Source organism: Eschrichtius robustus, chromosome X, assembly GCF_028021215.1.
Source record: "Eschrichtius robustus isolate mEscRob2 chromosome X, mEscRob2.pri, whole genome shotgun sequence".
NCBI classification, from domain to species: Eukaryota; Metazoa; Chordata; class Mammalia; order Artiodactyla; family Eschrichtiidae; genus Eschrichtius; species Eschrichtius robustus.
In genome coordinates this window covers 74263780-74279024 of record NC_090845.1, presented here as the reverse complement: position 1 = coordinate 74279024, position 15245 = coordinate 74263780, and the positions used below count along the sequence as shown (strand labels likewise).

Genomic DNA, 15245 nt, shown 5'->3' with positions numbered 1-15245 from the left:
CTTTATTTGTAAAATGAAAGACCTTGAGCAGATAATCTCTTAGGGCCTTAGAACTGCACTATCCAATAAGGTAGACGATAGCTACATGTGTTATTTAAATTTATGTTTCAATTAATGAAAATTTAAAAATTAAAAATGCAGTTTTTCCAAAAAAAAAAAAGTGAAAACACTTAGCACTATTTACCACAAAAGGGACACTTGTTCACAGTATGAGAGCTGGAAAAATAAGGCCACTTCATTCCCTTAGCCACATTTCAAGGCCTCAGTAGATACATGTGACTCCAGTGGGTACCATACTGGACGGCATAGAAATAGAACATTTTCACCATTGAAGAAAGTTTTACTGGACAGCACTGCCTTAGAGCTCCAACCTTTAGGATTTTCTTATGATTCTATCAAAAAGAAGAGATTAAGATTTTGATGAGGGGACTTCCCTGGTGGTCCAGTAGTAAAGAATCTGCCCTCCAATGCAGGGGACGCAGGTTTGATCCCTGGTCGGGGAACTAAGATCTCACATGTCACAGGGCAACTAAGCCCGCACGCCACAACTACTGAACTCGCGGACATCAACTAGACAGCCCACGTGCCGCAAACTACAGAGCCCACGCTCCACAACTAGAGAGAGAAAACCCGCACGCCACAACTAGAGAGAAGCCCACACGCCACAACAAAGATCTCCCATGCCTCAAAGAAGATCCTGCATGCCACAACGAAGACCCAATGCAGCCAAAAATTAAAAAAATTAATTAATTAATAAAAAAAAGATTTTGATGAGATATATACACTCTTATGTTTATCACAGCATTATTCACAACAGCCAAGATATGGAAACAATCCAAAAACCCACCAATGGATGAATGGATAAAAAAGATGTGGTACATGTACAAAATAGAATATTATTCATCCATGAGAAAGGAGGATATCATACCATTTGCAACAACATGGATGGACTTTGAGCACATTCTACTAAGCCAGATAAGTCAGAGAAGCAAAAGTACAGGATGATGTCACTTATATATGAAATCTAAAAAAGTCAAACCTGTAAAAACCAGAGAGTAAAATGATGGTTACTAAGGGAAGTGGGGGAGGGGAATAAGATTGATGGGGTTTAAGGGTACAAACTTATAAGTAGTAAATAAGCCACAGAGATCTAATGCACAATATAGACAATATTGTACTGTAATTATGTAATTTGATAAATATTATTATAATAGCAGTCATATTATAACATATAAATGTATAAAAGTAACACACTGTACACCTTAAACTTACACAACATTACATGTCAAATTTATTCAATAAGAAAAGAAAATGATTTATATGATTTTTGCTTTCAAACATACCAGTTTTAACTCTATATCCAGCCATTCAGGGCATATATGCTAACCTGAAAACAGCAGAAGAAAGAACTGGACACTGTTTATACCACTGTAGAAGAATATAATGGCATTACATTTTCAAGAAAGTAAAAGGAAAATAGGAAAATGAGAAATTTTATCCTTTTTTAGGAATGGTTCTAAAAGATGGTCTAAATGTATAAATCAGAAAACAGTCTCATAAAATCATGAAAACAAACCTATAATACTGTGTCTCCTGTACTACTTCCAAGGGCATTTTCCTTAAAGACAAGGACTAAATCTTAGCAGTGTTGTAGCTACTTTACTCCAGCCTTGTATCAAGTACATGTTTTAGTATAAATTAATGATAGCAAATCATCAGGTCAAAGTAACCTATCCTTGTACAAATGTAAGATGTAAGGTTTAAAATATGAAGTAATCATATCATCTTTATCCATTCTTTAGATTTTCATTTGGCCTACAGATCATTACCACTTTCCTGAAGTGTTAAAACTTAGAGCTGGGGATAATAATTAGTATATCCAAGATAACCTCTCTGAAAGGGAACCCTTGTACACTGTTGGTGGAAATGTAAAATGGTGCAGCCACTGTGGAAATCAGTACAGAGCCTTCCCAAAAAAACTAAAAATAGAATTACCATATGACCCAACAATTCCACTCCTGGGTATATACCTGAAAAAAATAAAAACACTAATTTGAAAATATACATGCACCCAATGTTCATACAGCATCATTATTTACAATTGCCAAGATATGGGAGCAACCTAAGTGTCCATCAACAGATAGATGGATAAAGAAGATGTGGTATGTATACACACACACACACACACAATGGAATATTACTCAGCCATAAAAAAGAATGAAAATTTGCCATTTGCAGCAACATAGATAGACTTGGAGGACATTATGCTAAGTTAAATAAGTCAGAGAGAGAAAGACAAATATCACTTACATGTGGAATCTAAAAAATATAACAAACTAGTGAATATAACAAAAAAGAAGCAGACTCACGGATATAGAGAACAAACCAGTGGTTACCAGTGGGGAGAGGGAAGGGGGGAGGGGCAACACAGAGGTAGGGGATTAAGAGGTACAAACTAGTAGGTATAAAATAAGCTACAAGGATATATTGTACAACACAGGGAATATAGCATTTTATAACTATAAATGGGACATGACCTTTAAAAGTTGTGAATCACTATACTGTTCACCTGTAATTTATATAATATTATACATCAACTATACTTCAATAAAAAATAAAAGAGGATAACCTCTCTGTTTATACATTATTATATATTATTCCATAGGTTTACTCTTGGAATAAGCCAGATTTATGCCTTAAACAGGTCTCTCACCTGAAATTTGTTATGGTATGAAACACAAGGCTTATGAAATACAAACATGGTTTAATTTATTAATGGTCATCAAAAGTCTACAAATAAACCCAAAATCTATTAGAGAAACATTTGTTGGCTTATTTGACATGAAAACTGTCAAATCATGAAATTGCTTATTTTCCCCTTAGCCCTGAACTGACATTTTTGCTAAAAACAAAACCAAAAAAGTACCACCTGGGAAAAATTATGAAACCTGTTACTTGTACTATAAACACAAGGCTGCTTTCTATGATAGTTGTCCACTATCACCCAGTGTTTTTCTAAAATAATATTTATAAAATATTTGAATAGCAGTTTTATTACTTCTAGTCTAACAACACTATGTGGACACATGATGATCAAATGCAATCCCAAACTGAAATAACGGGGTGCTGGGGAGACATTCTGCAAGAAAATATATTTTTTTCCCAATGACATCAAACTTACCTAATGTTAAGATGTAAAAATATACATGGTACTATGGATTGAATGTTTGTAGTATCCCACCAGTTTCCTATGTTGATGTACTAACCCCTAATGTGGTGGTATTAGGAGGTGGGGCTTTTGGGAAGTGATTAAGTTCAGAAGAAGTCACAAGGGTGGAGCCCCCCCATAATGAGATTAGTGTCTTTATACGAAAAGGAAGAGACATGAGAACTCTCCCCACCTCCCCTGCAGCATGCACAAAGATGTCATGAGAGCACACAGCTTGATGGTGGCAGTATGCAACCCAGGAAGAGAGCCCTCATCAACAACCAAATCTGCTGGCACCATGATCTTGGACTTCCCAGCCTCCAGAACTGTGAGAAATAAATACCTGTTGTTTAAACCAGCCAGTCTGGGGTATTTTGTTATAGCAGCTGGAGCTGACTAAGAAAAATGGTGTGACTCCAAAGTAAGATTAATTTTCCTGAGGCTTTTAGAAATCTGTCTCTTTCATAAACCATGCTTATTATTAGGTACAGTATGACCTTTGCTACCTAAAACTTTTAGGTACCTAGAGGAGTTCTAAAACGTGGGTAGGGGGAAAAGAAACAAGACCTCATGTTGTAGAAACTCTTGTGGCCAAAAAGCTGTCCCTGAACATCCAGTAACCGACAAAAGGGAAAAGAACCAAAGAGCTGAGTATTATAGGCAAGGGTATTCCAATTGGCTAGTTGTGTTTACAAAAGGCTAGATTTATTATAGAAAAGCCAAAAAGTGGAAGAAGTAACAAGAAATGTAAGAGATAAGAAAGAATAAAAGCAGAATAAAAGATAGTAGCAGAGGCACACACCATGGTTGGGAAAGAAAGAGAATCAGCAATGAAGTTAAAAATGCAACAGCTCTACAACCTGGTAGTGGTACCTGTTCTATGCCTTAATATAATGTCCCTGAAAATATAATCGATCCCTGAAGACAGGGTGTTCTGTGTTTAAGGAGCACTTACTATGTGCCAGGTGCTTTACATCCATTGAGTTTTATAATCTTTACAAAAATTCAATATTGGGGATTTAGGATGGTTTTGGTTAAAGTTTTGGAATCCCCAACTTAAACAGGCTTCAACAATGACAAACATTATTCTCTCATGTAATAGGAAGTCTGGAAGTAGACAGAACTTTAGGATTGATTTGGTGACTTATCAAAAACCCAGGTTCTTCCACCTCTCTGTTCTGTTGCTTATATTTAAAATGCCATTTTAAATGGTACATAGGATCTGGTCTTTTCTTGGAAATTAAATATCAAGGAATACTAAGAGGAAGTAGTGACCTATAGCGCATCTGCAAAAGTGGAATAATCTGAAGATGAATGTGCTGACAAAATAATACTTCTACTCTAATACATTAGTAACAGGAAAGGGATAAATAATGTTTTTTGAATGCCTACTACTATGCATCAGAAAGTATCTTATGTTAATGGTGCAGGAAACATACAGAATATTTTCAATGGGGCAGACAAGGAAAAGGACACAAGTATCACCAGTGACCTTTGGAGGGCAGAAAAACACTTGGAAAAAGGCTGCCTTCAGTTTATTGAGCATGTGACACTGCCCACAAAGCTAAGAAGTTGCATATATTTTATTTCAAAAAAAGAAAATGACACCAGAAATGTTTTCAAGATAGCATATCCTAAGGCTATTTCCGCATTCAATACCATTCACTATCTATATAGTATCTTCATTAAGAATAACAGCTATAGCATATTAAAATTGGCAAAGTTAAACAACGAACATACCGAATGATGATGAATAGGTTTAAGATGGATGGGAAGTACATGGTACACTTGAGCTCTGATCTTCATCAAAATTAAAGTTCCAACACTTAAAAGGCCAGTCTTAAATTAGACAAAATAAATAACTGCCCGCCTCAGTGTGGCTTGGATAGGTATGGTTTTTACTGTATTATTAAATTATAGAACATTAATAAATGTTAAAGCATTTCAAGCACCTAGTGCTTTAATTATGATGTATGAAAGAACAAAATTATTTTGGAATTTATGAACACTCAATAATTGTGATGTAATTGTTACTGAGTAACACTTGAAAGTGTCAAAAGTTTACCTTAGATAAATAAAAATTTAAGTAGAAAATTAAAAATAAAAACAGGGAATGTAGCAGTTATGTAAACATTTTTTAAAAATCCTCCAGAAACAGTAACACAGATTGGCATAATTCAATTTTAGTCAGTTTATGGTAATCAGGGTCAGACAAATACTAACTTATTGTCAAAATCAGTAACTAAATTTTAAAAAACACCTAACAGCTCCCTTTCACGATACATATTTACAAACATGTGTGCTATCTATAGCAAAGAAATTAGGCTATATCTACCTTGTAGTGATGTGGGAAAGGAATATTGAGAGCATTCTATTTACTTGAGAAGACAGTAATACTCCAGTAAGAGTTGATTTTCAAGATGTTGTCCATTTAGAATTCAGTTGCTGCTAAATTTCAAAATAGGATTAAGTAAACTATACAGGAAATGAAATGAATCTTTCTAAAATACTGCTTTATTCTCCTGGTTCAACAAACAAATAAACCATCTTAGTTTATCCTTCTCTATATACCCTCTGGGGTTAGCAGATATTTGGTGTTGTGCAAAATGTCCAAAAGACATGCCAAAAGGTCCTTGATATTTGGTCCTGTCCAAAACCACTTGGCACAGACCAAATATGCTCATGGACGTTTTAGATAGGACCAAATTTCAAGGACCTTTTGGTGTTGTCCAAATGTCTTATAAACCAAATGTCTTATGGACCAATGTCCTGTTAGGCTCTCTGGCTCTAGCCAAATTAATCTTCCTAGGCCGAAACATGTCAAGTACATTCCTTCCTCAGTGCCTTCACTCATTTCATTTTCCCTGCTAGAATGTCTTCACCTCTCCTGCACCTAACAGTGCCTGGCACGTAGCAGGTACTCAAAAACTATTTGTTGAATGAATACACTGCCTAAACTCTGTCCTTCCTTGAAGGTTTAGCTCAAGTCCTACTAGATCACTCATAGTCATCTCTCTGAGTTCATAAAGTTATTTGTATGAAACACTAACCTGGAATTAAACAAACATAATGTTACATTATTATTTACCCACTGAAATATATATAGCCTATTTTTCTACTAAAATGCAGGTTCCTTGTGAGTAGTCTTATGCCTCTTTGTATTCAAAGGGCTTTGCAGGACTAAGGATCTCAAAAAAAGTAATAAAATCATTCACAGGTTTAAATAAGGCAGTATACATAGGTAATCTAGCAAGTTCTTCTATGTAACATTTACTGACTACCTATGTGCCAAGTATTTGTGAAGGCAAATGATAACTAAAAGTCCTAAAGCTGATCTGAAATTGTAAGACTGATTTAATGATCTTAATTTTTTGAGAATCCAATGAAAATTATGCATTATGGTCCCCCAAAATGTAGTTATTCTCAAAATTTTGCATATGCTTGCAGGCTCCACCACACTCTCTGAAGCATTTGGGGACCCAATTAAATCCAGGCCCACCACAACTAAAATTTATCACAAATGCATCCTATCCTGATACAAGTATAAATGCAACAGAGAATATTTCTCTTCTTACTAAAAATTCTCACAAGAATGTTCCAAGAATCAAACACTATAATACATGAAAATTTTATAAACTGTTTAGTGCTAGATAAATGGAATGTAGTATTCTTATAACACATTTCTTGACTAAATTTCAAACTTCGGAAGACTATATCTAAGTGGACAACAGAGCAAGCGTGATTATTTCTTACTAGAAACAACATTCTACTTTCAATGTGCCATGACAAAACTTTTTGGTCAAATTAATGTGGTGATTATTATACTAAATCAAATAAATACCTTAAAATATAATACTTTCTAACTAAATTGATACATTTTTAGATAGAATGGTCAATAATACCTTGCTTAAGGAATCCCTTAGGAAAAAATATTCCTTTATACTATAATTGCTTAAATATAGTTTTAAAAAGGCTTCATTTTTTGGAGGTCAAAAGATTCAGAAATGGGGGGAGTTGGAAAGGCATGAAAAGAAGTATTCCTTTCAGTGTGGGGCTGGTGCCTGAGGAGCTGTTCACAAGGAAAATCTCATCACCACAGGGCTGTTTCTGATTTGAGACCACTAGACTTGGGTAGGGAAGAGAGGAAAGTTACAGTCTTCCATCCCTGGTAGAAAAAGTAGCTTACCCATCTCCAATTGCTCCCACTTTTTGCTCTTTCTTGTCCTCACCTCTTTCCCCCACCCTTTTATTTTTTTCAGCGACTATTTGTTCCAATTATTTTTCAATACTTATTTTACCTCCATTTCCTACTTTTCCTTCTTTCTCGCTTTCCTTTGCTTGGTAGATCTGAAGGGCTAATAGCTTGCCTTATCAGCAGGGGAGAGAAGACTGTGACTTACTGGGTGATTCTGGGTGATTTCCTTTGTCCACCGAGCTAAACTACAAATACTCCAGAGGAAACCAAACACAGGGGCATAACTATACAACTAATAAAGTTTAGCCTCTTCTGAAATATTAGGTAGAAGATGGGAAGAACAAAAATTGGCCTGAAAGATCAAGTACTGCTCCTGAGTAAACTAATGATTATTGAAACCAACATAAAATGGTAAAAGAGAGACTGGTTTCAAAATATAGTGCTGAGTTTCAGGCATACTACCTTCTTTGTACTAGAGTTTTAGTCTCAGAATGCAAAGGGACCTTAAAGGTGTTCTGGTCCAACCATTCCTCTGATGATAGAATCCCTTCTGTAACACACTATCAAGTGACCCTCAAGTTTATGTATGACCCCCTTTAGTAATGGGAAACTCCGCTAATAGATCATTCCATCTTTTTACAGCTCTTTAAGCAAGTTCCTCCATAGACTGAACTGAAACACATATCCATATAATTTTCACGGCTCCTAGTTCCACTCCTTTGGGTCACGCAGCACAGGTCCAGCCACTCCTGCCAATGAAAGCATATTTTAATTCCCCATTATTAACTTCTGGAATGCACTCCTGTGTCTCCTTGTACTACTTCCAAGGGTAATAAATTTCTGACAATGGCAAGTGCTACTGAACTCATCTTCTGCTTTAACAGAGATATTACCATATCTTTTTTTCTGAGTAAAACTGCAACAAGAAAAGGTGCTAATGCTTCATTTTGTAGCTATCGCGTAACAGCTAATATTTCTCGACAGCAACATAAAACTCTTACACAAGGATGCCTTGTTTTAAAGTAATCACCAGTGAGTCACTAACAAGTCTGTATATATCATGGTGCTTATTTTCTTCAGAAAATGAGTGGGTGAATCATCTTTAAGAGAATAAACTATCATTAAATCTACTGAGAACAGAGTCTATAAGCTACAGCATTATTTATTATACTGGTACATGAAAAGCAGATACTTTGCTGAAATAGGGAATTTTAAAACTTTCCCTGTATTTTTTCATAAAACTCTTGAAAAAGATAGTGGTACTGAAGAACAAATAATCAAACTATGAAAATGTATCTGTACAATTTGGGCCTTCCATGTCAGCATTTCAAACAGTCTATTTCAAAGGACTGAAATACTGAGATCAAAAATAAAGAACCTGTGAAAAAGCTATAGGGGTAAAACAGCCACAAACTATAAAGCCTTTAGCATCTCAATCCTTGAAGGTTCGAGACTCTAGTATGCCTTAATTTACACTCTTATCAGTTAGGCTTTTATAGATGATCAATGAAAATGGTAATCTCATTCCCACTCTACTAGAATTTTACCAATGGAATCCTTAAATCTGGGTTATTCTTAAAAGAAACTTAAGTCATGTTTCACAGGTTAGTTTTTTAGTAAACAATCTCTGCAACAATCTCTGCATTCAAATTACATATAAATGGTATAGTAACCAAATAAACAGATTATATTTTATACTTTTAAAGATGATTTCTGTTATTAAAAACATCATGAATAACCATCAAGGGTCTGAAAGAAATCAAAATAAGTCTAAGAAGAAACAAGGCTATAAATATATACTCATTTTTTTTTCAGGAGTTTTGTTTTGTTTTGTTTTTTATTTATGGCTGTGTTGGGTCTTCGTTTCTGTGCAAGGGCTTTCTCTAGTTGTGGCAAGCGGGGGCCACCCTTCATCGCGGTGCACGGGCCTCTCACTATTGTTGCGGAGCACAGGCTCCAGATGTGCAGGCTCAGTAATTGTGGCTCACGGGCCCAGCTGCTCCACGGCATGTGGGATCTTCCCAGACCAGGGCTCGAACCCGTGTCCTCTGCATTGGCAGGCAGATTCTCAACCACTGTGCCACCAGGGAAGCCCTATACTCATTTTAATAAAAATTGATAATATAACACAACAAATTCCTATTCTACTTGCTTGAGACTACTGATGTTCACTGTCATGAGAAACAGGTTATCAGCCCACTGGCATGAAGGAGGTGTGACTTAAATTGGGATCTGAAGGTCAAAAGAAATGTAGCATTATTCTAGGTGCTGGGAATATAAAGATTCTTTTAAATACTGATAAAAACAGCAGCTAGAAATTACTGGGCATTTGCTATAGCCCGGGCATAGCATTGTGCACAGCATATATTATCTTTTAATATTTCCTAGTATAAAATGCTACAGAATAAGGTTTAGACAGGTTAAGTGATTTGACCAAAGTCATACAGCAGGTAGAGCAGGGAAACTCTCACACGAGCCCAAGGAGACTTGCATATGATTGTTCATAACGGTCTCATCTGTAACAGAAAAAGGTGTGGGGGAAGTCATCACAACATCCATTAATAGAGAAGTAAATGTGTTATATTCTTAGAGCAGAATACTACGCACAATGGAAAGGAATGAACTACAGCTACACATGCAAACGTGAGTAAATATCACAAACAATGCTTTGATAAAAACAAGATGCAGGAGAACATAAGCAGCAAAAATAAAATTCATATAACGCTTAAAAACAGGCATAGCAATGTTAAATACAAAAGTGAGGAGAGTGGCTATGGGGAGTTCAGGGAGCAAGGGGAATGCAATCAGAGTTGGAAGGATACACAGGAGGCTTCAACTGCATTTGCAGTGTTCACTAATACGTCTTTGTACATCTGTAATATTTTACATTAAATTTAAAAAATCATAAAGTATTTTGGATCTGTTTCAATGGCTTTTGCTGACTTCAAAACAAAATTCCAACTTATCCTAGCATTCAAACACTTCACCATTTTCCTATTTCTAATCCAATTGTATCTTCTATAAGTAAACCCAAATTAACCTTTCTGACTTAGTCAGCCTAACTGCCTTAAGTTCCTAGAACATATAACAATGTTAACCCAAAGCCGTTGCTGACAAGCTAACTGCTTCATTCTTAGTAAACTAAATGCTATCATTCAAGGTCTGAGAGGCCTTAAACTATCATAATATATGTTGGTTACTTCTTGAATTGCTAAGGATTTTTATATATATTACATGTTTTAATATTTAAATATATGCTCTCTTATATTATCCATTGCATGTGGATATGTCTTCCGTCAACAAAACAGTAAGCTCCTTTAGAGCAGAAATGACGTCATAGAATTTGTGCACATCTGTACTGTACTTGGTGTGTAATCAATACTATTTCAGCGGTCGAATAGAACTTGAAGCATTTTGTAGAGCTAGAATCCTCAGATAATTCAGGCTTTAACGCAATAAGAAATTCCTAAATACAAGTTCATAACAGAGGTTCAGGACAAATCAAACACCCCACCATGGAATGATGTTAAAGATACAGTCCTAAAAAAAGTAACTACATACCTCTATTTGATAAGGAAGCTGAAGTGTGATTACCATGATATAAAATCTGGTATAGGGCACAATTAAATATTTCCTTTACCAGTATAAGGTGCAGATTTTGGAGTTGGGGGTTATTTTTGCTTTTAAAGATGAGAAGTCTCAATTGTTCAAAAGAAAAGCAAGTAAGAAGTATAATTTAACAACTCTGAGTCACAGGCACAATCACAAAGAATACTCTCCTTAAGAAATATTATTTAGTTTATGTACTTTCTGAGAAATATACTGTAATTCTCATCTCTTTTACTCTTTATGTAATGCAGTCTTTCTTCTCTGGCTAGATTTTCTCTTTTTTTCAGAAGTATGGAAGTGATGTGTACCGGGGAGTGGGATGTGTGTGTGTGTGTGTGTGTGTGTGTGTGTGTGTGTGTTCTATTTATTTTACATGAGGTTTTTTTCTGATTCTTAGATCTGTGATTTGATGTATGTCATTATTTTTGGAAAATTCTGTCATTATTTCTTCAAATATTTCTTCTGGACTGCAGAAATATTATCAAAAATATCAATAAAGGTTAAAACTTCAAATCACTAGAAGAGTCATTTTTTAAAGAAATTTTTTTCAAATGAAGTTTTGAAAAAAATGCATAAGTATAGCTCATGTTAACATTACCCTTTTTATCAATTATTTTAAAATCTATAGTTATGATAAATTTCCCTCTAAATATATTTAAATATAAATACCTAAACATAAAAATTTTAGTCTTATATTTGCTTATATGGGTGTCACAGAATGCACTCATTCATTCATTCAACAACGATTCAAGTGTCTACCGTATACTATATCTCAAGAGCCTGAGAGACTTGAGATACAAATATGAATAAGACATGGTCCCTGTTTTTAAGGAAACTCTCAGCTTAACGTGGGAGAAAAACACAAAAATAAATGCAATACATGGTTTTAAGCAGTATAACAGAAGTGTGTACAGTGGGGACACAGAGAAGGAGTTGATCTATTCTATTTAGGGGCCAGAGATAAGGAACATATCCTCATTTTCAAGTATTTCAAAGAGATGGAAAATTTTACCTACAAAGGACATAAACTGCCCAGTCTATGAAGGCCTGGGATAATTTAGGATTTAACCATGTACTATTATGAACTATTACTTAATTAATATTTCTCCAACCAGGATACTTTGTTCTTAAGGGCAAGAAGTCTAAAAGTTATTCAAAGTTTTAACTCAGTCAACAAATCTTCCTGAAGAAACACTATGCTCCAGGCAGGTGCCCTCTTAGGCCATGAGGGGCATAAATATGCAAAGACATTGTTCTTGTCCTCAAGTATTGTATAATCTCTATTGTGGGAGTCAGACAAATATATCACCAGTAAAGGATGATAAAAGTATATGATGGAGGACTTCCACTTATGGAAAGATGAAGTAGATATACTTTTTCCAATTCCGTCCACTGAGTACAGCTCAAAACCCTGGATATTATATAGAAAATAAGTACAGGAAGACTCTGGATGGTGCAGAGAAGATGGCAGACCAGCTAGAGATGACAGGACCTGAGGAATGACATGGCAGTGAGGTCCCTGGATTTTCTTTTTGCCTCATATGTCTTAGACTGGGTGCTGGAGAAGCTAGCAACACAGAAATGGCAACCACTGAAGACAAAGACCCAAGAAAAGCCTGCTCTCTCTAGCCAAAACACCAGGAAAGGGGCGGCCTAGCAAGACACAAAACTTTTACACAACAGCCACTCTACTATAGCCAAACACCACAGACAAAACTGAGGCCATAACCCCACCCACACAAGCAAAGCCTGAGGGGAGAGCCTATACGTCCCCTCTGGCTCGGCTGAAATAAGGCATTCTAACACTCCCCATCCCACCAAGGCAGTGTTAAAGAAGGTGGAACTTTCATCTCTGCCAGGTGGTAATGAGCCCTGGCCCTCAAGATATTAGTGGAGACCATATAGGGAACATGAATATCCATCACCACCTGATGTTAATGAGGCAGGCCCTCCCCTTCCCTGCTAAGGTGGTATCTGAGAAGGCCTAGTGGAGAGTCAGGATTTTCATTATCATCAAATGGTAACAAGGTCACTCCCCCCCACCGCCCCAACAGTGGTCATTAGTGGGGAGCACTAATGAGGTACTCCTACCTCTCCCAGCCAGGGTTGTAAGAGCAGAAGCCTATGGGAGACCTAAACTCCCACTCTTGCCCAGGAATAGCAAAGGGGCCCTCCTCTCCTTGGGTGTCAAGAGACTGAGCAGGGAACCTTGACTTCTACCCTCCACCTGGTAGTAACAAAGCAGCACTGCCCTTTCCTTTGCCAGAGTAGTGTTAGAGGAAGCCAACTGAAACAGAAGTTTTGAATAATATTATATCATAATATCAAAACATACAGATATTAATTGAAAACTACTCATTATAACAAGAACCAGGAAAATCTCAACTTGAGTTTAAAAGGACAATAGACAAATACAAACAATAAGATGACAAGGATGTTAGAATTATCTAACAAATATTTTAAAGCAACCATCATAAAAATGCTTCAACAAGCAATTATAAACATATTTGAAGCAAGTTAAAAAATAGAAAGTCTCAGCAAAGAAACACAAAGTCTTGGCAGAGAAATACAAGATATAAAGAAAAACCAAGTGGGTAATTTAGAACTGAACAATACAATGACTGAAATAAAAACTCAATGGATGAACTCAAAGAACCCAAAGAAGTTCATACCAAGACACATCATAGTTGAACCCCTGAAAACTAAAGAAAAAGAGAAACTATTGAAAACAGTGAAAGAGAAACAACATCTAAACTATAGGGGGAAAATGATTTGAATAACAGCAGATTTCTCATCAGAAATCACAGAGTCCAGAAGGAAATGGCACAACATTTCTCAAGTGATGAAAGAAATGGACTGTTAACCTGTACTTCTATATCCAGACAAGATTTCCATTAGGAATGAAGAGGAAAGAAAACTAAAAGAATTTTTCACCAGCAGACCAACCCTAAAAGAATGGTTAAAGTAAGTTCTCTAAAGAGAAAAAAAATGATAAAAGAAGGAACCTTGGGACATCAGGAGGGAAAAAATAACAGTGGAAAGAGTAAAATTATGGATAACTACAAATAAAATAGCTATTCCTAGAAAAATCACTAAAGAGTTATACAGGAGATACAGCCAAAGTACTACAGATAAATCAAAATGGAGTTATAAAACAAGTACAAAAAACCCATAGAAAAGCAGGAAAAAGAAAACACAGTAATCAAAAGAAAGCAGGCTATATTAATATCAGGTAAAGACCAACTCAGGACAAAGAAAATTACCAGTGTCAGAGACATTTAAAACGATAAGAGGACTGTGATAGACTGAATAATACTCTACCCTCCTGCAAAGATTTAGATGTCTGAATGCCCAGAAGTTGTGAATATGTTCCCTTAGATAGTAAAAGGAACTCTGCAGATGTGATTAAGTTATAGATTTTGAGATAAAGAGATTATGGTAGCTTATCAGGGTGGTCCCGATGTAATCATGACTGCCCTTATAAGGATGTTGAGGGAGTTTTGACTACAGAAGAGGAGTATTGAAGTAATGCATCATGTGAAAGACTTGAGCAGCCATTGATGGGTTTCAATATGGAAGAAGAGGTCATGAGACATGGAATGCAGGTGGTGTCTAGAAACTAGAAAAGGCAAGGAAATGGATTCCCCCCTAGAACCTCCGGAAGGAATTCAGGCTTGCCAACACCTTGATTTTAGCACAGTGAAATTGATTTTGGACTTCTGACCCCCAGAACTGTAGGGTAATAAATTTGAGTCTGTGGTAATTTGCTACATCAGCAATAGGAAACTAATACAGGGGTCAATCCACTAAGAACCCGTTTTTCAAAAAACTAGACGTAATTACCAAAGAACACAGAAATCACACTTTTGGGCATTTATTCCAGTGAAATGAAAGTTTATATCCACACAAAATCATGTACATGCTTCTTCATAGTAGCTTTATTTGTAACAGACCCAAACTGGAAACCTGCATTTGGTTCTTGTATGTAGTGTGAGGAGCTTGGTGAAACCTCTCCCTCAAAGAGACATCTATTAAACTAGTCAAATTAGCAAATTCTCTGGATATGGATCAAAGGGCTTACAACAAATTGAGATGCTTCTTTCCACAAAATCTACAGAACATGGTAAGAAGAGTGGGAGACAGTTGCATTCAGCTTAGAGCCTGTAACCCTCCCCCCCAACCAGTGCTGTGTTATAGAAGAGCTATTCTAGAAAGCTCTCCAGCAGAGTGGTA

General features: G+C 36.1%; 1 protein-coding gene across 3 annotated transcripts in view; it reads right to left on the bottom strand.

Annotated features, from left to right (window-relative positions):
• The window catches only part of APOOL (apolipoprotein O like), a 91048-nt gene that overhangs the window by 61077 nt on the left and 14726 nt on the right, over positions 1 to 15245 (bottom strand). Inside the window, exon 1 of one of the 3 annotated variants that reach the window (XM_068533253.1) lies at positions 1996 to 2028. The exons of the other annotated variants lie outside the window; for them this stretch is intronic. Coding sequence (XP_068389354.1) covers positions 1996 to 1998 — 3 coding nt within the window. The 5' untranslated portion in view covers positions 1999 to 2028. Of the gene's footprint in view, positions 1 to 1995; positions 2029 to 15245 lie in introns of those variants that run through there. 3 annotated transcript variants of the gene reach the window in all.